This window comes from Physella acuta, unplaced genomic scaffold (assembly GCF_028476545.2).
Source record: "Physella acuta isolate Inbredline_101_S28 unplaced genomic scaffold, ASM2847654v3 ptg001328l, whole genome shotgun sequence".
Classification (NCBI taxonomy): Eukaryota; Metazoa; Mollusca; class Gastropoda; family Physidae; genus Physella; species Physella acuta.
This window is the reverse complement of record NW_026732843.1, coordinates 277533-300492: the sequence shown is the minus strand read 5'-3', so window position 1 is coordinate 300492 and position 22960 is coordinate 277533. Positions and strand designations below refer to the sequence as shown.

The 22960-nt window shown below is 39.1% G+C and overlaps 3 protein-coding genes across 4 annotated transcripts in view; 1 reads left to right on the top strand and 2 right to left on the bottom strand.

The window, feature by feature from the left end:
- The window catches only part of LOC131958454 (dedicator of cytokinesis protein 3), a 69659-nt gene extending 54604 nt beyond the window's left edge, over nt 1-15055 (bottom strand). Inside the window, exons 1-4 of the mRNA XM_059323512.1 lie at nt 14841-15055; nt 4668-4769; nt 1937-1980; nt 1437-1492 (exon numbers count right to left, since the gene is read on the bottom strand). Of these exons, the coding sequence (XP_059179495.1) occupies nt 1437-1492; nt 1937-1980; nt 4668-4769; nt 14841-14886 (248 nt within the window). The 5' untranslated portion in view covers nt 14887-15055. The remainder of the gene's footprint in view (nt 1-1436; nt 1493-1936; nt 1981-4667; nt 4770-14840) is intronic.
- Nucleotides 15056-15122: 67 nt separating this feature from the next.
- On the top strand, nt 15123-17670 carry LOC131958421 (GDP-fucose transporter 1-like). The gene is made up of 2 exons (XM_059323443.1): nt 15123-15327; nt 16517-17670. The coding sequence occupies exon 2, from the start codon at nt 16676-16678 to the stop codon at nt 17639-17641; it is 966 nt and encodes a 321-aa protein (XP_059179426.1). The 5' UTR covers nt 15123-15327; nt 16517-16675; the 3' UTR covers nt 17642-17670.
- Nucleotides 17671-18317: 647 nt separating this feature from the next.
- On the bottom strand, nt 18318-22606 carry LOC131958422 (keratin-associated protein 5-8-like). 2 transcript variants are annotated; one of them, XM_059323444.1, is made up of 5 exons: nt 22492-22606; nt 20397-20471; nt 19907-19951; nt 19625-19704; nt 18318-19399 (listed from the first exon to the last, which is right to left on the bottom strand). In XM_059323444.1, exons 1-5 carry the CDS (start codon nt 22548-22550, stop codon nt 18984-18986), a joined length of 675 nt encoding a protein of 224 aa, XP_059179427.1. In that variant the 5' UTR covers nt 22551-22606; the 3' UTR covers nt 18318-18983. The 2 variants fall into 2 exon arrangements, with proteins under 2 accessions (XP_059179427.1, XP_059179428.1); XM_059323445.1 differs by lacking the exon at nt 19625-19704 and having other exon boundaries at nt 18318-19317.
- Between the last annotated feature and the right edge of the window lie 354 nt (nt 22607-22960).

Here is a 22960-nt window from a genome sequence, read left to right as displayed (position 1 = left end):
TGTTGCACTAGATATCAATCTACCAGCTTGACATATAGTGTTAGTCCTTGTTCGTCAGATCTTACATTAGATACAGACTAGTTAATGGTCAGACTTTCACACACAGACAGTGTTAGTCCTTGTTGGGAAGATCTTACATTAGATACAGACTAGTTTGTGGTCAGACTTTCACACACAGACAGTGTTAGTCCTTGTTGGGAAGATCTTACATTAGATACAGACTAGTTTGTGGTCAGACTGTCACACACAGACAGTGTTAGTCCTTGTTGGGAAGATCTTACATTAGATACAGACTAGTTTGTGGTCAGACTGTCACACACAGACAGTGTTAGTCCTTGTTGGGAAGATCTTACATTAGATACAGACTAGTTTGTGGTCAGACTGTCACACACAGACAGTGTTAGTCCTTGTTGGGAAGATCTTACATTAGATACAGACTAGTTTGTGGTCAGACTGTCACACACAGACAGTGTTAGTTCTTGTTGGGAAGATCTTAGATTAGATACAGACTTAACTAGTTGGTCCTTGTTGGGAAGATCTTACATTAGATACAGACTTAACTAGTTTATGGTCAGACTGTCAAAGGTTCTATCTATCTTATTTAGTAAACAAAACACTCCTCCCTATTGTGACTAGCTTCTGGTTTGTCAAACTGTCACAAATCCTATCAATTTATTTTGTCAGACTGTCACAAATCCTATCAATTTATTTTGTCAGACTGTCACAAATCCTATCAATTTATTTTGTCAGACTGTCACAAATCCTATCAATTTATTTTGTCAAACTGTCACAGATCCTATTAATTTATTTTGTCAAACTGTCACAAAACCTATTAATTTATTTTGTCAAACTGTCACAGAACCTATTAATTTATTTTGTCAAACTGTCACAGAACCTATTAATTTATTTTGTCAAACTGTCACAAATCCTATCAATTTATTTTGTCAAACTGTCACAGATCCTATTAATTTATTTTGTCAAACTGTCACAAATCCTATCAATTTATTTTCTCAGACTGTCACAGATTATCAATTTATTATGTAAGCAAAACAAACCTTTCTATTGCGACTAACTGCTAATTTACTCAACAAAATATCTAACTAATGTCAACTCAAAAATTAATACAATACTTAAATATAACAGTGCAAAAAATCTTTTCATACAAACTTCAAAAACCAAAGTATTACAGTTATAAAATCACAGAATAAAACTGAAATTATAATGATTTATTTTTTTAAATGTGTAAAATCCTGACAACTTGATAAGAAATATTCAAGAGCATCCAGGTATGACTGAGACTAGGAAAGTATAGACAGGTGAAAGACATCAGCAAGAGGTAAGTAAAGAGGAAGCTGGTACACAAAATCACAGGATCACCAGGGAATCCGCTATTGATTGATATGCCTACAGGGGAGATAAAAATGTCACTTATTTACCCTTCATTCTCCACACTGAATTCTTTGGTCACCACGTAGGACAATGGGAAGATACCCTGTGAACAATCAGGAAACTTGTGTAAACAAATATAAATTACAGTAACTTTTGAAGGAAATCAATCTTTGAGGTTTTACAGTATTAAGCTGACTTTTCTTTAGTTTATAAATAATTGAAACTTTGAGAACATGTATAATGCATTAAGTAGGTCTAAACCACAATGGACAACTAAACAATACCACAATAGAGCACAAATCCACACCACAAAAGACCACTGAACAATACCACAATAGACCACAGAACCACACCACAAAAGACCACTGAACAATACCACAATAGACCACTGAACCACACCACAACAGACCACTGAACAATACCACAATAGACCACAGAACCACACCACAACAGACCACTCAACAATACCACAACAAACCCCATAACTAAACCACAATAGACCACTAAACAATGAATACATAAGCAAATGATGACCAATAGCCTCTACCTTTTTTGCCTTGTTGCTGAAGGTACACCCTCGCAGCCATGTCACTAAATGGATTAAATAAATGTAAACATGATTACAAGAGTGTGAAGGGAAAACAATAAACAAAACTATTTTAATAATAAACATTTACAATAGCTAGCACACTGATGTTTAGAGTGGAAAAATATTTTTTTGTTAAATGACTTAAAAATGGACATTTAAAGTAAAGTTCATGCTGAGGTTCAAAGCTGTAGTAATCAACAGGTGAGCACTCTTTCAGTATGCTAATTACACATTAACTCTACTTCATCTTCGATGTGAACTAATTCATTACAGGTTTCTACTTTAATTAGCATTGGTTCAATTTTCACAAATGATAGTTTTCTGAGTGAGTTTAGTTCAAGAAGAATAAACTACACGATGTTGCACATTGTTGTACTATTTTTAAAAGACAAATCTACATAATTTGGATATAAAAATTTTAAGCCTGATAAAAAATGTATTATTTCATTGGACATTCATTGAGTTATTTCGATTATCGCTAATTTCTTCAACAGTTTAAAATATTAAAATTTAAGAAGTGTGCTGGGAGGGGAAGAGGCAAAAAATAAACAAATCACCAAAAAAAAGATAAATGGTAAAGTATAATTAGAAAACTAGGCCCTCGTGTCAACAGTGAAGTAAAAAAAAAAAACAAATTTCACCGGGGATTCCCCCGACCCAAATTTCTGCTACCGTGATAAAAACTTCACACTAACGTCACTGGGATAAAACTTCACACTAACGTCACTGGGATAACCACGTACAGTAAAGACAACGACAGACGTGTTGAGACTTGACAAACACACTGGCATCGTGCCTTAACAAGACCTCATTTGTCATCCCTCCCCGCCTCACCCCCTACCAAAAGTTGACAGGTGTCAATCAAACTCTGCTAACGAGATCAACTTTTCGCATATTTTCCTCGTCTTTTCCGCCTTTCGCTTTTTTTTCACGCCGAACGTAGCGTTTCACATGTGTATTGTATAGAGATCATTTGAAATAACGCATCAACGTAAAATGTTTATAAGCCGATAACAAAAACTCAATGGTGTAGCCGCTATGTCTAGCTAGCTCGGTGTGACCCCCCCCCCCCCACCCACACATACAAACAGTATTATTACACAACCTTTACACAAGCAGTATTCTCGGTCCTCACACACTATTCTAACCAACCCCTCTCCCCTTTCCATACGACTTGCGACGTAGCTCTTCTCCCCCCCCCCCCCCCCCCTTTTTTTCCCCTTTATGACGCTACAATACGAGCAGGTCATCTTAACTACCACTGAACTGGTAGCCTAACCCGTCCGTGCATGGCTGATTCGGTGTACTCACTTTTCATGTGTAGGTCATCACGTGGCCTACAAGGTCAGCAGGTCAGCCCTCATCCTAATCATCCCAACAATTAAGTGTAAAAGTCAAAGGTCAGCTCTGACCATAACAATTACCTCAGTTATGTCAACTGTCTGAATCCTAACAATCATTCTGGCCCGTATACATATGGGCACTGCGGTTAATGGTCATAGTGGTGTCTAGGTGAACTTTGGATAACACGACGAAATCCTCCCCCCCCCCCCCTCCCCGCCAAATGTTATAACAGTAGTTGGTCTAAGACAGGGGTTCCCAACCTTTTTTTTACTCAAGAGCACATTCTAAAATATCGGTAGGGTGGCGGGCACCACCTATTTTAAACCGACAAACTCCTTCCAGAGGCGTAGCGACCCTTCCCGTCACCCGGGGACAAAACTTTCGATTTGCACCCCCCCCCCCCCTCAAACTTTCGATTTGCACACCCCACCCCCCTCAAACTTTCGATTTGCACCCCCCCCCCTCAAACTGTCGATTTCCATCCCCTTCAACCTTTCAATAATGTTTATGAAAAAATTTCTGTCTCTGTCGAATAGTGAGAGGCGGGCACATACGAGTCGTTCGGCGGGCACCATGGCGCCCGCGGGCACAGGGTTGGAAACCCCTGGTCTAAGAGATGGGAATATTGGACATTGGTCACTAATATGTCGAGAATCTTGTTGAGAATATAGTATCAGGTCCCACAGTCACTTGTATCTTCTGGTCTCCAACTAAATCACCTCGCACCGTACTGAGGGTGTGAAGTAAGATCGGAGATGGCTTCCGTTTCCGGTCATTGCATTCGCGCATCACTTTCAATCTAATAAAAAGCTTTGACTTTTTGTTTTGTGTTTTTGTGCTTCACATAAAAAGAAAGTCGCAGATCAGGACAAAAAGGGGGAAGTGGGGGGTAAGGGGGGGGGGGGGGTGGACACGTAGGGGAAAGCGGTGCTAGTTAACGCTTGGATGGATTTCATTCAACCCTGCGTACTACGTCATACAATGGGGGACTCCCGAGTGTTCAGGAATCCCATTGTGTTACTATTTCACGAAAAAACTGAGTTTTTTTTTTTAAATTCTTAAAACTAAGCTTTTAATGTTTTATTTTGTTTACTGTTAAAAGACTTATTTTTTAGTAGGCCTATACCTTAAGAAACTAAAGTTTGCATTATACTGTAACTGACACTTACTTAAAAAGATTATAAGGATATTTTTTTTTTCAATAATTGGTTTTATCAAGTTTAGCAAAAGGACTCCTCTTTTATAGATCCAATGTATTCATCTTAGTCGTGACCATTGTCCACCTTGCCAACAAACACCTACCTTATAAGCAGGTGATTGAGAGGAACTGTTAATGGCAACTCACCTGAGTTGGAGTCCGGCCAGTACTCCTCCAAGATTTGCACCGTGTCCCCGATTTGTAGGTTTAGACATTGCTGGACTGTGGTACATCGGAAGTTGCTGATGGCTACATGGACAAAATAAATTCCTGTTATTGACCAAACCTTTAACTCAATAAATTAAATTATTTCAATTCAAAACAAAGGCCTCGCGATGAGGGTGTTTGCGGACCGCACCAGGTGACACCATTTAGGGGGAGACACCAAAGCAAAAAAATTGCAAAATTTACAGAGAAAAATAAGTTTTGTTTGACACGTCAATCAACGGCCGGGATGAAGCGATGCCACATCTAATAATTTACCATGAAACGTTGCTTTTTTTTCAAATTGAATTAATAGGTAAATTACTATGTGTTTACAAATTGACGCAATTAGGTAAATGTGATGAAGCGGGCGACACCAATGGCAACTTTCGCAATGTACGGATCAGAACGACATAAAAAGTAAAGAGCAAACAACGGATTCAAATGTTGGCAAAATATTTATTTGGTCGCTGTAGAACTCATTGCCCTATACATTAGAGGTCATAATTCAGTCCAAAAGTGAAGCCCGACCTAGCGACGCTACTGATTCAAATACCAGTGTTTACATTGGGGTGGGGGGGGGGGGGGGGGGGGTAACGGCAAAGTCAAAAAGAAGTTTGGGGTCGGCGAGGTCGGGCCGGTAAAGCTCATGGTTGCTGAAACGAAACGTCCCGGGTTCGAACCACCAGGTAGATGAGGCTTGACAGCTGGGACCCATCTAGGAGAAAAAACTCCAGAATCAAACAACTGTGTAGCTTGCGTGACACTTCTCGAAACTTCGTATGGGTAATATAACAATACTTATGGGCTCACAATATAACAATACTGATGGGCTCACAATATCGGCAGTAACGACCACACTAAACACCGAGATACGATCGTTGGGGGAAGAGGTAGAAGTGGCACAATTAACGACCAAACACTGCTCTAATCTATCAATACACAGGCCCCCACAACTAGCGTACAACGTAACAACTCTATGATACAGTACAAGATAGTCATACAAATTAACTCTATAATACAGTACATTATAGCCCACCCAATGTTTCAGCCATACACATACAACTAGCATACAAATTAACTCTATGATACAGTACATGATAGTCCACCTAATGTTTCAGCCATACACATAAAACTAGCATACAAATTAACTCTATAATACAGTCCAAGATAGCCCACCCAATGTTTCAGCCATACACATACAACTAGCATACAAATTAACTCTATAATACAGTCCAAGATAGCCCACCCAATGTTTCAGCCATACCCATACAAATCGTCTACAGTGGTAGACGTGTAGATCTTAAACCCGGACTGAGCTTATATTTCCCTGATGACTTCCTGTGGGAGTCACTGCTAGAACGAATATTGAACGAATCCCGACTCCATAAAAATTCGAATTGTCTGTATAAGCACAAAAACTTAACGGAGGGGGTGGGGAGAGAACGAGAGAAAAAAGGCACGTGTACTAAGCGTTTGATGGAAGAAATTAGTAAATCGTCGGGAATTTTTTAGTTGTATGTTGGTGGGGAGGGGGGGGGGGCTTAGCTGTTTGGGGACTCTAATCTGGTAGGAGTGGGTGACGCTAAGCTTCCAATAGCCATGTAGCTTATAAAATAGCAATTTTATAACAAAAAGGTGGCTTTTTGCATCGAACTTTGCATCTGTTTTTTTTTTTAATTTAAAAAGGATGTTCTCTTATTTGGATGACAAACTATAAAATTAAGCTTTAATTAAGGGGATGTAAACATAATGTTAAAAGCGCTTCCGATGCTTTCCCCTTATGACAGTAACGTATGGCGTTAAAAGTCCAGTGAGTATGACGTCAGAAGGAAGATGTTTACGGCAAGAAGATAAGAGCTGGTAGGGTATAGCGTTGCAAACATTGTGTGGCGTCACACCAAGTTGGACAAACAAGAAATATCCGCTTAGAAATGGGGGAGGGTTGGATCAGGTAAAAACAAACACGATACAAGCCAAGCAATTATCTAAATCACGCCTTGAACCCAACTTTAATCTAGTATGGTTTGTTTTACTTTCTCCTATAGGCGAGGAGAGTAAATTTCAGCTTTATAAACCTAGCATACAGACGACATCTAACATTTAAAAACCTGGCATACAGACGACATCTAACATTTAAAAACCTGGCATACAGACGACATCTAACATTTAAAAACCTGGCATACAGACGACATCTAACATTTAAAAACCTGGCATACAGACGACATCTAACATTTATAAACCTGGCATACAGACGACATCTAACATTTATAAACCTGGCATACAGACGACATCTAACATATTAAAACCTGACATACAGACAACATCTAACATTTAAAAACCTGGCATACAGACGACATCTAACATTTATAAACCTGGCATAAAGACATCTAACATTTATAAACCTGCCATACAGACGACATCTAACATTTAAAAACCTGGCATACAGACGACATCTAACATTTAAAAACCTGGCATACAGACGACATGTAATATTTAAAAACCTGGCATACAGACGACATCTAACATATTAAAACCTGACATACAGACGACATCTAACATTTAAAAACCTGGCATACAGACGACATGTAATATTTAAAAACCTGGCATACAGACGACATCTCCTAACTTTTAACACTTGACATTTAATACAACCAAGCAACAACAACAAAAAAACCTTCACCTTCTGCGTCATACAAATTTATTTTAGTAGTAAAAAAATGTTTTAAATGAAATAAAAGGAAACGACCAAAATGCGTGTATATTAAAGTCAAGTATTCGAAAATATGGAAGTGTCCGTCTACTTGTTGTTTAGCCAGGCCTACACTGTCGCACATCTTATACAACAGTTAGCGACTCCAAAACACCTTCAAACCAAACCCTAACATTATCCCAGAACTTTAGAATTAAATCTACAAATATACGTATGGCTTACATTTATAAATGGACTAGGGTCGAGATTAATTTTTATGTACGTTTCTAAAAGCACAAAATGCTTTATAAAATAGTTAAACAATGAAGTCTTAAAACATTTGGTAAAAAGGCAGTAATTATTATTTTTTTTTTTTTTTTTTTTTTTTTTTTTACAAAAACAAAAATTGTGTTCTCACAACTCTTGTTTTCCGCGCATCAGACTCGACCAGACTATTTTAGCTTAGGCCTACCTCACGACATACAGGCTGTTAACCAAACGGGATGACGAGATGCACAGACAGGTAAGACAGAGACAGGTTGAGTCCGGGTCACGAGGGTGCCTGCGACACAATTCGAGAAATGTGTGTGAGGGGGGGGGGGGGGGGCAGCTGCCTTACGGTGACCTTGTTGGATTGTTTACTTGAAACCTACGTAGTTCCACAGAACCTAAAGGCAGACATAGAGAGGAGGGCTGTTTCATCAGTTACACCGTGGGTCGTGTCCCAATGGTGGGGTCACGTGTACAAACAAATCACTCTAACCATATTCACCGCTTTATTTAGGTGTATATTGACCGGGACAAATAGGCCTAACCGTCCAAAAAAAAAGTAGAGTTGTCTTAAATAATTATCAAGAAGTCTGATGTGGAGTGGTTGTTTTTTAATCCAATGAACGGTGTAGCTCGCAGAATGCCCAGGTTTAAACAATCCTCGGTTACCGGCAGAAACCCAACGTAATTTTATGACGGTGTGTGACGAGGGGGACGGGGGGGGGGGGGGACGGGACGGGGGGGGGGGGGTTCAGAAGGTGTGAAGTCACATGTTTGCATTATAAAAAAAAACAATGTTAGAAAACGAGTTTTAGCCGTTATTTCGCGTTTTAGAAACCTGTTTCAATAAATTGTAATAGGAATTGATTTAAATATTCTATGTTGACAGAGTTCAGACAAGATTTTGGAATATTTTTTTTTGAAAAATATCGATGTTTTAAGAAAAATTCAACTGCAAAGTTTAGGGGGGGGGGGGGTTGTAGGCTGAGGCGTTACGTCATTTTAGGGGGGTGGCTTTTTGTGACGATATGTGACGGAGGGGAGGGCGGGGGGAAATCGACCAAAAAAGCGTGACGTCATTTATGGACGACCCCTTGGGTCTCTAGAACTTACTAGAAGGCTGGGGTTACTAAAAGGCTGGGGTCACCAGAAGAATGTTTTAGTTTTTTTTTTAAGCTGTAAACGTTACTGATATAAAAGGTCCTACTGGAATAAAAGATGTGTAGATTATTAATGTTTAAGTAGGCTAATGTCCTGAGCTGCAAACTAGCTTTGAGTGTGTTAATTTTTCAAAGTCAGCATTTCTTTTGAAGCCTTTTGAAGTCTTTCTAGTCCCTGTTTATTTAAATCTCAGTCGAGTCCCCTAACCAGACAATCACTAGCGCTGTTCCTCTCCACTGAGGTTAAACTGTGCTGAGTTTAAATGTCCTCCTTCACAAACAGGTAACTCATGATTAGCCTATGTGTATGTGTCCCTCTAATTAATCTTACCGTGTCACGAACGAGCCTAATCAATCAAGAGCTGATTAATTATTTTTGTTCTACTATCGATTGGGTCCAACTATGATTAATTAATGCCCAATCAAAAATTTAACACACCTATCTCCCTGATTTTGAGATGTTTGCCGTGTAGTAATTAACGAATCCCATTTGACGCCCATTTCCCACGCATGTTGGCAAAATAACATTGCAATGACCTACATAGGCTTTGAGAATAGATGGGGGGGGGGGGGGGTGTAATGTGTCACAAAGAGCTAGAACTTTGCCTAGCAGCGTCTCAAAGGGTTAGACAGCGTTACAAAGTTCGACCCACCCCCAATATTAAACTAATGTAACAAGTGTTTCATTATTTTGCTCTTGATTAAAATATAAAGTAAATGCTGTCATATTTCTCTAATCCCTCTTAACACCCCCCCCCCCCCACTCGCATTCTTCACAGATTGTCACAAAAGTTTGATAACACCCACTCCCGCTCTACCTACGCGTGTGATGTCATTTTTTGACAAGCCAAAAATGGAAAGAACGGCACTATTCAAGCTTGTGTGGCTACGGCTAACGGGAGAGTTCCAAAACAAACAGAACGTTGTCGGCATCGTTCCTTTGGGTTACAGACATTTTATTACGTGCCACATTTTGTTATGGTAATTAATTATCCGGTCGTTCAATCAGAGGCGTAGCGACCCCTCCCGGCGCCCGGGGACAAAACTTTCGCTTTGCACCCCCCCCCCCCCTTGAACTTTTCATTTGCACCCCCCCCCCTCAAACTTTCGATGTGTCCCCCCCCGTCCCCCCGCTACGCCTCTGCGTTCAATCAGATAGAAGAAACCTAATGCTCGACAGTTTGAGATTCATGTTGAAGAAACCTAATGCTCGACAGTTTGAGATGCATGTAGATCTCGCCGGTCTAATGTTTAGTTAATGATATGTGCGTCTTCAAGCAGGCAAGCCCCGATCACACCTTATCGCTAGGTGAGATTCAATGGCTAGAACCAGTCGGGGGTAGTTAAAAGCAAAGTCTCCGTTGACACAAGAGATAAGGAAATCTCAGGGAGAGGTAGATAATATATAGACTGTTGAAGTTTTAATTGAGTGGCGTATTGCCATGCGTCGAGTCCACGGCGCTGCCGGGGAAGGAAGATGGCGTCGATGTCACGATGACATTCCATGCGTCGTGTGGGTCGAGCTACACAGGATACCTAAATCAAGCCATGACGTAGTCGCCAAGTTTTAAAGGGGGGGGGGGGGTGTTCATTATAAAACGCTGAAACTTTTGTGTTGTTCATCCTCACCACAGTCATTGGCGTGGTGCCAAGTGCCGAACTGTATGTATCCTTTCTCGAAATTCATACCATTGATAGATAAACTTCCGCCATCCCGCCCGTGGACTGACTACCCTCAATCATAATCATCTTTTCCCGTTCGTGCCCAAGACACAAGAGGCATTACCTTTTCCTAATGTGAGTTAGGTACCCATCAGAGCTGGGTAGACGCAGGGATGTTCTACTAACTTAACCCGGCTTCGAACTCGAGAAAACTAATACAACAGCGCCCGTTGAAATGAGGGCTCAATTTTTATTCTAAACCAACATTAGGTCATTATGAGCGTGAAATTTGAAAATAATTTGGGCTGCTAGATCTATATGTGATTATTTATCGATTTGCCTTTCTCCTGGAATCTGCGTAGTTCCACCACATTTACCAGACCCACAGACAGATCTCCCTATCCAACAACCAGATCTCCCCGTCCGTCCCACAACCAGATCTCCACGCCCGTCCCACAACCAGATCTCCACGCCCGTCCCACAACCAGATCTCCCCGTCCGTCCCACAACCAGATCTCCCCGCCCGTCCCACAACCAGATCTCCCCGCCCGTCCCACAACCAGATCTCCCCGTCCTTCCGACAACCAGATCTCCCCGCCCGTCCCACAACCAGATCTCCCCGCCCGTCACACAACCAGATCTCCACGCCCGTCCCACAACCAGATCTCCCCGCCCGTCCCACAACCAGATCTCCCCGCCCGTCCCACAACCAGATCTCCCCGTCCGTCCCACAACCAGATCTCCCCGCCCGTCCCACAACCAGATCTCCCCGCCCGTCTCACAACCAGATCTCCCCGCCCGTCCCACAACCAGATCTCCCCGCCCGTCCCACAACCAGATCTCCCCGCCCGTCCCACAACCAGATCTCCCCGTCCTTCCCACAACCAGATCTCCCCGCCCGTCACACAACCAGATCTCCCCGCCCGTCACACAACCAGATCTCCCCGTCCCACAACCAGATCTCCCCGTCCGTCCCACAACCAGATCTCCCCGCCCGTCCCACAACCAGATCTCCCCGTCCCACAACCAGATCTCCCCGCCCGTCCCACAACCAGATCTCCCCGTCCTTCCGACAACCAGATCTCCCCGCCCGTCCCACAACCAGATCTCCCCGCCCGTCCCACAACCAAAACTCCCCGCCCGTCCCACAACCAGATCTCCCCGGCCGTTGCACAGCTAGATCTAGATCTCCCCGTCCGTCCAAATATCAGATCTCCCCGTCCCCGTGTCGTATTTTGTTATGTAACAACTGCCCGCTGCTGTCGCGTGAAGTACTCCGATGTTGATACCTGAACCTGACTACATTCTGGGACACAACAACCTTTCCTAACTCCGCCGCATACCCGCCCCAAAAACGGACCCTCTCGGTGTCTCTGGGTTTAACACAAACACCATCAAACCAACGGACCGTAAGGTTGCAAAGTAAATTGATACAAGCATGTGTACAAAAGTAATTGACGAACTCCTTCGGTAGTTTTATTTTTACTTCCTGGATATAAAGAGCCTGATCTGCATTTTACACGTTGTTTTGTTCAACATAAACTTACAAACTTGTATGGAATAGGTCTAAATGAACGCACTCTAGCGTATAAGTGACGGTTCAGTTGATTTCAGCTTTCGTCAGATCATTTCTCAATCTATACTTCCTAATAGAAGGTTATTTGTGTGGTATGGATCCCTTCAAGGGGGGGGGGGGGGGGAGAAACGTGACGTATCTAACAGGCATACTTTTATTTCTTAAGAATAAAATGATTTCTTAAGAATAAAATGAAAATGTTTATAAAAGAAAAAGCACGTAAATTTACATTGAAATTCTGAACCTTTTATAGGCGCGTGGGGAAAGTCAGTGACGTTATTTAATATTTTTACTAGGAGGGAGAGGGGTCTGACATTTTTGACGTGTAAAATATATGTTGTGTATGGGGAGGTGGGTAGAAATAGACTGAAATTTTATGGACTGCTGTAAAAGAAACCACTGGCACAGTATGAATGACAACTACATATGAACATATTTTGATTATAGCCGCCAATAACACACTAAACTATAATTAAATGACAAAGTCAGTCATCAATCATCACTATTACCAAACGACCTTGGGTTTTGTATTTTGTACTTAGAATTTACATATTTTGTAATTTATAAATTACATTCTAAATCTAGTATCCCTTTTAAAAAAATTGTTGGTTTCTCATTTGGCTGTTGATTAAGGGTTGACTGTTTCTTAATTGCTAGCAAAGTAGGCATACTTAACACATTTATGGGGCCATACTTATACATGTGGCCATACAGTTGGGCCAACACTTACTCAACCCTGATAACCCAAGACCCTGGGGCCATACTGATACAGGTGGCCATACAGTTGGGCCAACACTTACTCAACCCTGATAACCCAAGACCCTGGGGCCATACTGATACAGGTGGCCATACAGTTGGGCCAACACTTACTCAACCCTGATAACCCAAGACCCTGGGGCCATCCTGATACATGTGGCCATACAGTTGGGCCAACACTTACTCAACCCTGATAACCCAAGACCCTGGGGCCATACTGATACAGGTGGCCATACAGTTGGGCCAACACTCACTCAACCCTGATAACCCAAGACCCTGGGGCCATCCTGATACAGGTGGCCATACAGTTGGGCCAACACTCACTCAACCCTGATAACCCAAGACCCTGGGGCCATACTGATACAGGTGGCCATACAGTTGGGCCAACACTTACTCAACCCTGATAACCCAAGACCCTGGGGCCATACTTATACAGGTGGCTAAACAGTTGGGCCAACACTTACTCAACCCTGATAACCCAAGACCCTGGGGCCATACTGATACAGGTGGCCAAACAGTTGGGCCAACACTTACTCAACCCTGATAACCCAAGACCCTGGGGCCATACTTATACAGGTGGCTAAACAGTTGGGCCAACACTTACTCAACCCTGATAACCCAAGACCCTGGGGCCATACTTATACAGGTGGCCATACAGTTGGGCCAACACTTACTCAACCCTGATAACACAAGACCCTGGGGCCATCCTGATACAGGTGGCCAAACAGTTGGGCCAACACTCACTCAACCCTGATAACCTACACCATATTTATCTGATACACCTCTCAGCAATGTTTTCCCTTCTGCTTATCAAGAGCCCAAAGGGCAGAGTTTAAATCTTTTCAAGGCTAGAAACGCTTGAAAAATTGAACATCCCTTAAAATTAGAACAATATCAGCTGGTCTATTAAAATGTATTAGAATAATTAGAATTGGATGATTATGTTAGTTTTACTTTAAGAGCCCTTTGGCTGTTATAAATCAATTAATAAAGTATTAGCTCATGAAGCCTCATGACTATACTGTAATGATCAATTAATAAAATAGTATGTCATTACTATAATGTAATGACTATCTATTTAACCACAAAACAAACTTGCTTAGCAAATCACTGACATAACACGTAATTGCACCCAACGAGAACTAAATTACTATCAAGTTTTTCCAAATAAAAAAATCATAGAAAATCCATCCATTGTAATATAACAAAATAAACAGTAAATTTGACAGCACAAATGTGATGACAATGTGATGTGATCGATTTTGATTAATGGCACATCAAAACTTAGCCAGTTAAAACTCTTTATTAAATGTGATGTAGGAAATACTGATTAAAAATAGATAAACAGCAGATTTCATAATGCTTTTAATTCATTTTTAAAAAGTGATTTTCTGCTAGATTTAAGCATAGAAATAGAAAACAGCTAAAATAAAAAATCTTATGGGATTTGACTGTGTTATCTGAGTAAAGTAAAGTAAGTTAACTTTAGTTAACTAGATCTAAATCTAAGTAAAAGAAGTAAGTAGGCCTATAAAAAAGGTAGTTTTGGTAGTACCATAGTAGTACTAGACTACTAGACTCTAGTAGTAGAGAATCTAGCCTAGCCCTCCTAAAAAAAGTAGGCCTACTAATTATACTAAAAGCCGCCTATTTATTACTAAACTCAACTTAAGGGGGGGGGGGGGGGGGGGGGGCTAAATAAGATGACAAAATCAATACTATTATAGGTAATCTATCGTACATAAATATAGCCGCGGGCGATTTTACGTACCCAAAACGATAGATTACCCTATTATATATCTACAGGCCTATGTCTAAAGTCTGAATAAATACTAGATTCTAGGCCTATATAAAAATCTGAACAAACAGCTGATTGAGCATAGCGGGCCATAGCGGACTACCAAATCTAATTCTAGAATCTAGTGGTGTCTCCAGTCCAAGAGACAGAAAAATAATTAGATCTAGATCTATTATTTTCCGAAAAAATAAAATATACGCACCAACACCGTATTTTCTGCGAGCAGGTTTCCACACACCGTTTGTCATTTTATCACATCAAATGTAAATAAGTTATCGTCTCATTATTAATAATCAATAATCCAAAAGAAAATCATTTCAACAACCAAGCTGAGTAGTAAGCAGTCAACATTCAACAGGTTAAACTGCTCTTCATTAGATTTGGGGACCAAAATTTATTTACTTCCTAGATTTTTCCTTCCTGTTTTGTTCCTGAAATTAATCTCGCGTTTTTACTCGGATCTTCAGGAAAAGAAAAAGACGAACTTTGCACAGCGAACTTGATGCATTGGTCTCTTCCCTTCGGTGTATCAGTTGAGCCTGAAATCATACTAAAAATGTAATTTTAAAAAGTAGGGCCTAATAAAAAGGGCTCAGATTCTAGAAATTTAGATCTACAGATCTAGACTAGACAAAACTAGAATTCGAACTCAGTCGGGTCAATCTATTCAATATCATATCTATTTCTAAGTACTGTATGCCCTACTTTCACTTTGACTTAAAAATTAAAAGCCTAAGAGGCGTCTTCTTAGACAACTTTTACTTAGTACTTACAATACTACTAGATCTAGATCTAGAATCTACTAACTAAACTTAAAGTAACTTACTAAGACTTAGTCTAAAGTAAAGGATCTAGATCTAGTACTAAGTAAGATGCGAGCTCATGTCAGTAGCCAGATCTAGTTAATTAATTTAATTATTATTAGTTTACTTATTTGGGTAGATCATAATTTATAAACAGAAACCACGGGTATCATTGACTGGCCTTGGGGGTTATCCATAAATGACTTCACGCTTTTTTGACGATTTTTACCTCCCCCCCCCTCCCCTCCGTCATGGAGTCACAAAAAGCCAGACCCCCCCCCTAAAATGACGTCACACCTCAGCCTACAATCCCCCCCTCAAAATTGCAGTTGAATTTTTTTTTTTAAACATCGATATTTTTCTAAAATCTTGTCTGAACTCTGTCAAAATAGAGTATTTTAATCAATTCCTATAACAATTTATTAAAACAGTTTTCTAAAACGCGAAATAACGTCTAAAATTTGTTTTCTAACATAGCCTGTTTATAATGCAAAAGTGTGACGTTGCACCATCTGAACCTCCCCCCTCCCCCCCATCACACACCATCACAAAATTACGGACCCCCTACGAGTGTGACGTCATTTATGGATGACCCCTACATAGGGCTAGGCAGGATAGTGAAATGCTGAAATCTAATATTTTTAAAATTAATAAACCCTTTGGCTTATTCCTATATCAACTATATGCCTACTTTTAGGGGGAGGGGGGGTTCTGGCTTTTTGTGATGACGTGTTACGGAGGGGAGGGGTAAAAATCATTCACAAAAAGCATGACGTCATTTATGGATGACCCCTGTAATGTAAAATTATTGTTTCTATAAATTTAAAGTTGTAAAAATACTTTTAAATTAAACTCTAACAAATCTAAAATTTGTATTTTAAAACATTTTCGGCTCTTGTATATCATAATGTTAATTCATTAAAAATCAGTAGGCCTATTACTGAAGATCTAAAAAAAAATTATAACATCTATTTTAATGAAGACTCCAATTATAATACTGATTCTCAGAAAAATATTGTGATTTATTTTAATTTTATTTTTTGTCTAATTTTTGTTTACAAAATCTTTGTTTTAGCTTTAGTTTTTGCCACTTTGAATGGACCACAGAACACAAGCAAGTCAACTCAAAGTGAACAGCCTAAAGCAAAAGCCGCCATACATTACACTTTGAGAGTAAAGTCATAGTTTCATATGATCAACTAATCAAGTTCGTTAGAGAAATATCTAGGCAAAAATGAAAGAACAGTTTCTAGTCACAGCAGTTGTGTTGTCATATTGGACAGTGTCAACAGCTTATGTATTTGTCAATAAACAGCTGGTCAGTGGAATCAACGGTCTGGTTGATATCTCCATATTTATTGCATGGTTTCAAGTCCTCTCTGGATTCATCATTTTACTGGCAGCTCGCACTGTAGCAAAATGTTGTAAATTGCCTTGGACTGACCTATCCAGCCTGAGTTTGGATCAAAGAAGACTACTCACTCTGGGATCAGTAGCTTCCTCCACAGCATACATCACATCTTTAATATTTAACAGTCTTTTACTCAAGTACATTAGTGTGTCATTTTATCAGATAGCTAGATCATTGACTATTATATTTGTTATATTACTAAGTAAAGTGTTACTTCATGATCAGCTTTTGATGAGTACTATGATAGCATGTATACTTATTGTTGCTGGGTTTTATATTGGTGTGCATGAAGAGATAGTCATCAATGGTGTTCAGCTGCGTGGAATTTTTTATGGGTCATTGTGCAGTTTTTTCTCTGCACTTTCATCAACCTTATGCAAAATGTTACAAAAGAAGGAAAAAATCAATTCTTTACAGTTTACCTATAATGTTTTAGCTACTGGAACCATTATTTTAGCACCGGTTGTGCTAGGGTCCTCTCAATTACAAAATGTTCTATATTCGCCTTTAGCCACGGACTGGTTTTTCTGGAGCATGATGCTGCTTTCTGGCCTGACTTGTCTTATGGTTGGTTGGATTAGCACTCTTCAGATAACTCTTACTTCTCCATTAACTTACATCATTAGCACAAATTCAAAATCGGTCATCCAGACTTTGTTGGCTGTAATCTGGAACAATGAAACTAGAAGTATTGTCTGGTGGGCGGGTAATTCTTTTATTTGTATTGGAGTTTTTATGTACTCGAGTGTTGGGTATTTTAAAACTCAAAGGGTAAAAGCTAAACTTTAACAAAAAATTAAACATTTCATTAAATTGTATTTGTCACCAATTTAGCAATTCCATTTTGCAATTTTGGCTTCATTCCAAGATTTTCAAATATTGTTTTCATAATTCTAATTTTTTTTAAATGTTAACTATTTACTTTAGATGAATACAATGTGTGCATTTTCTCAACATGTGCCTATTTGAAGTTCCAATGAAAATGTTCCTACACATTACTCAATCATCTTATTTGACACTTTAAAGTGCCCCTTGGAATTGCATGAAAATTAGCAATACAAAATGGAACCTTTAAAACATACAAAATGTTTAAAAATGTATTAACAAAGCTTGTTCTGAAGCACTTGTATAATTATATAATTGGAGTTTTTTAAAATGTAAACAAGTGGAATAAAAATTGTATTGCTTCCATATGGTAAACAACTGCTCCAAACTTTGAAAATGCAGTTGCCAAAGTCTACTAAGTAGTCTGCCCCTTATTGCACAAGGCTAGGAGGGCTAAGTAAGTCATGTAAAGGTAGGTGGACACATGACAACCGTACTATCCGTTCAGATGCGATTGCAACAGAAACAGGTGAATTCTACTTTATCTACCCTAATGATGTTTGTTAGCTTTGAAAGAGTAACTTTTATACTGCTTTAAAACATTCAGTACTAATAATTACAGTGTTTAAAAAATTACTTTAAGCTTAGTGCTTTTCCAAAGTTCTTTAATATGCAGTAATACAAGTGTTATAAATAAATATGAAAAGTACGTACAACTATTTTTAGATTTGCTTTAATACTGAAAATTCTGTTAATAGATGCATCAATTAACTCAAAAGAAGAAAGCAGAAAAATGCAATTTTTGTAAATAAATAAAAATCTTATATGAAAACAATTTCTTGTGTTTTTCATGTGTATACATTTGTTAATATAGAACATTTTTTCAGCAAGAGAAACTCCAAACTGTTCATGCATACAGTACACATAAGTCATTCAAATACAACTTGTATTTAACAAAAGGAAATATATGTAGATAAAGTTTTACATAAACATTTTTCATTGAATACACAAACAAAAATCAAATAAATGTTAGTAGAAACCTACTATTTTGAAACTTTGACTTTGCCGCATAATAAAATTGGGTTTAAATAATGTGAATTATATCTTACAACTGAGATAACCCTTCATATAGCGCCAAGTCATGTAACATTATTAAAAATTTAAGCTTTTTAAAAATCCATTTCAAATTGTAGATGAAAATAATTGTGTTGAAATCATCATTTAAATGTATTAGAGAATCAACATGTAGTAATGATTTTGTAACCATCAATCTAATCTTCATGAATGAAAACAGCTTATGATATTTTTAGGAGCTTCTTCTACTTCTACAAGCCCCTGTGGATCGACAAGTCTTCTTGGTAGCACTTTTTCTGACCAGTGGGCAGGTGCCATCTCTACATTTTCCTGTTTTTGTGATTTTCCTGACTTTGGATCTGGACAACTTTCTCTTGCTTGATGCTTTTGTTTTCTTCACACCCGGACATTTCTTACAATCACTCTTTGCAGAGACTGGTTTCTTGGTGGGTTTTTTTGTACGAGGCCTGTGTCTGGCAGAGGAGCCTGAACAGGAGCAGCAGGAAGAGCCTGAACTGGAGCAGCAGGAAGAGCCTGAACTGGAGCAGCAGGAAGAGGAGCCTGAGCTAGAGGAGGAGTCAGTTGGCGTCATACAGTGGGAGCAGTCACAGCAAGAAGAGCAGGTGCTACACCAGGACTCTGAGGAATCTGAAATATATGACGCAATTTTGGAAAATCTAAATTTAACATTTTAAATTTGCTAGTTTGTTAATGAATATTTCAAAAATAATTTTAAAAGTCACTAGTTCAAAATGAATTCAAATAGGTTATTTTATTAAATGCTTTAAAAGAAAATTATTTAAAAATTTCATGAAAATTTTTTTCATGAAAAAAAAAAGGTCAATAGGGAATGGAAATGAGATCCTAACGCACCTGAAGAGTAGCTGTCACTGCTCCCAGAGTATGAGCTGTCACTGCTTGAACATGAGCTACCTGAATCACTCGAGTCATCTCTTCAAAGACGGTTGCAATGGAAGATTTATTGATACCATATGTGTATTACAAATTGGAAGATTTTTTAGTTAACAATACTAAAGTTTAATTATTTTTACATCTTTATTGTTTTTCTATTTTATTTTGTGTTTTGATTTTAAAAAGTAAAGAACCAAGATTTAGAAATAGGATTGTCACCAGCCATTTTTGGTATTGACTTACCGCCTTCTGTGTCTGTTTGCCGTCCTCTCTGCAGGACATGTTGATCTGGGGAAAAAAATATTTTTGGATAAATTCTTCCCAATTTGTTGTAGTATGACATTAAGTTGTTCAGAATCTTTTGATGAAGGGAAGGGGCTCAAAAAGTGTGACACATTTACCTTTTATAAAGTAATGTTAGGAAAAATGAATTTTGGCAGTTATTTTGCATTTTTTTTTAAATTGATTTTGTAACTTGCAACACTAGTAACAGAAATTAACACGCCCAATGTAGAACAAACTCAATAAATATTTAAGAAAGACATGAATCATTTAAAAAATAAAATCTGCAATTTTAAAGTGGAGGGGGCTGAGGTGTGACATGTGGGGGGGGGGGGGGGGGGTCTAGCTTTTTGTGACAAAATGGAACCATGCTAAGAGGGGAGATAAAAAAAATCAATAAAAGTGTGACGTCGTTAATGGATGACCACTAACTGGCCAGTATGACACTTACTTTGGTTTGGCTCTAACCGTTGGTTTAACAGCTGCCACAGGTTTCTTGCTTGTTGCTTTAGATGATGAGAGGGGGCTTAGGAGAGAGAAATTTAACATGAATGTTCATCCTATAATTCTTATATGTTGGATATATATTTTTTAGTTTGCCTTGCATCATCTTATAAAAAGTGGCTTAAACTTAAAGCATGATTTTTTTAAGGTACAATAGGTAGATGAAGTTTGCTAAAGAACTTCTGGAATGTAAAAGGGTTGTAGTAGAGTTAGCACTTTGCACAGATTTAATTTCAGCTGCTTCTAATTAGACTTAAATTACAAATTGAATAAATATTTCTAGTACAGAAATAAGATGAAAAAAGTTTCATTGTGCTGTCTTTTGATTTATTTTCTTTCTGGCTGATTTATAACACTGTAGAGGGGACATGTGATGGTCACCCCCTGAGGTTTAATGGGGCTGACCCTGTGAGACAACACAAACACTTGTTGCGTAACAGGGATGCAGCCAAGCGTAACCACGCGTTAGCCTTACGCAGGTTGTGGTAAACGAATACAAAGCAGAGAACACAGTGGCATTGATGTTACAAATACAATGACTGGCTGTACGATAGCTCGGCGTCAAATTACCAAAAAAAGTATAGGATGTCAGAATGCCATGTAGAAAGCCATAGAGCCCTCCATCCGGTCTATACTATTTCACTGACTAGGGCTTCTTCTATGTCAGCACATTGTAACATGAACACACGAAACCTGGTTGTACTGCTGAAACCTATTTGTACTTAGGAGGCCTGTCTGTACTGCCATCATGAAAGTAAAAACTAAACTCCCCATATCTTCCAGGAAAAAAAAATGGTAAAACTCGAGCACCAGATCGAGATGCAACAAGCAATTGCTGACCCAAAGGCCCGCAACCGAATCAAATTCTGATTATTGTCCTTTGGCTGATAAAACGATCTGTTACAGAATAACAATTTAACACCACTGATAGCTTAACTACCCATTTTTTTTCTTAAACTGATGAAATAATTTCACTTGCTTCTAATTATTATAACAATGTGGCCATTTGGCCATAATTGATCAAAGGGCCATATTTTAAAAAGTTGAGCCTTTTGTTTTATTGTAGTTGCCCTAAAATGATTCGTGGGGTGTGTACCCAGTAATGTTATACAGGACTAAGCAGAGGCGTAGCGGGGGGGGGGGGGGGGGGGTGCGGACCGCACCGGGTGACACCAATTAAGGGGGTGACACCAAGGCAAAAAATAGCAAAATATATAGAGAAAAACTTGAGGGGGGTGCAAATCAAAAGTTTGAAGGGGGGGTGCAAATCGAAAATTTGAAAGTTTGTCCCCGGGAAGGGTCGCTATGCCTCTGGGGGGTGACACCATTAAGTGCCGCACCTGGTGACACCCGACCTCGCTACGCCACTGGGACTAAGCAAGGGGTGGGGTTATTCATACTAATGCTGTATAAAAATAAAATAAACGTAAGCCTTCAATAAACTATATGGTGTAGGTTGGGTTTGTGTACTATAGTAGTAGGATCGTGTATTTGCACAGAACCCTTATATGGGAACTTATAACCTTTGGGCCATAAATGTTTCAAATTTCCATTAATGCAAAGTTGATTTTAAATGCGTTGAAAAATAAACTGAACTATTTTTTCATGTTTTACTCAACTTAACATCCATTAGTGAAAATTTGTAGTTACTTTAATAAACTACACTACACTTAAAGCCTAAGGGAGACAACGTGGAGTAAACTGTCCGCCGGCGCTTTATCTAGAGTTACGTACATAAAATGTTTAGAATATGGCTCGTCTGTTATAGTAAACAAATATTAGTTAATCTGTTTACATATTACGTTGACGGCTGACGGGCTTTACAGAAGAACCTAACATAAGAAAATTCAACATCCGTAAACAGACCCTAAAGACCTACATCATCTAGAATCTACGTATTTTGTCTTATATGGAGAATTTCCCTAACATAACTATAGTAGTATTGACGGCTGCAACTTTTTTTTCAATCACGTGGATGATTTTAGATCCATAACCAACTAATCTTTTTTTTTTTAAAAAAAAAACAAACACTAAATTCTTACATTTTTTTCTTAAGTGATCCTTTAGTGCTCTTGGCAGCTGAGGATTTTTTCCCACTCATTGTTGATAATGCTTCCAACTAGTGTGTCTGATATCTGCTGACAAAAATCTGGCAACAGCCGTGAATTGTGTTCAAGTCACACCCAATGTGTTGTATTTACGTTTTAGCTGGGTACCGTAGGCCGATACCACAGAATGTTGACTTCTTGAATTCAAATCTCCTTTAGTTTGTTATGTCAATGAATGCTTTTAACACACGCATGTGTAGAGTGGAAGTGTGTGTTTTTTTTTTTGGGGGGGGGGGGGGGGAATAATGTCCAGGGACACACCAGAATGTCGGACATTGTCGGAGATGGAAAAATGGGAGTGGGTGGCACCGATTTTTCTATTTAATTTTACGGTTCAACGAATAAGTAAACTCCAGCTGTCGCCCATAGTTTGATGTTTGGGGGCATTGTTTAAGGAATCTAA

Bases quoted from the DNA above. Each gene is read 5' to 3' on its own strand.
- LOC131958421 (XM_059323443.1), top strand. From the start codon at position 16,676: ATGAAAGAACAGTTTCTAGTCACAGCAGTTGTGTTGTCATATTGGACA.
- LOC131958422 (XM_059323444.1), bottom strand. From the start codon at position 22,550: ATGAGTGGGAAAAAATCCTCAGCTGCCAAGAGCACTAAAGGATCACTT. The intron at 20,472-22,491 runs GTAAGAATTTAG...CTCTCTCCTAAG, and splicing joins GGATCACTTAAGAAAAAAAT to CCCCCTCTCATCATCTAAAG. The intron at 19,400-19,624 runs GTGCGTTAGGAT...CATATATTTCAG, and splicing joins CAGTGACAGCTACTCTTCAG to ATTCCTCAGAGTCCTGGTGT.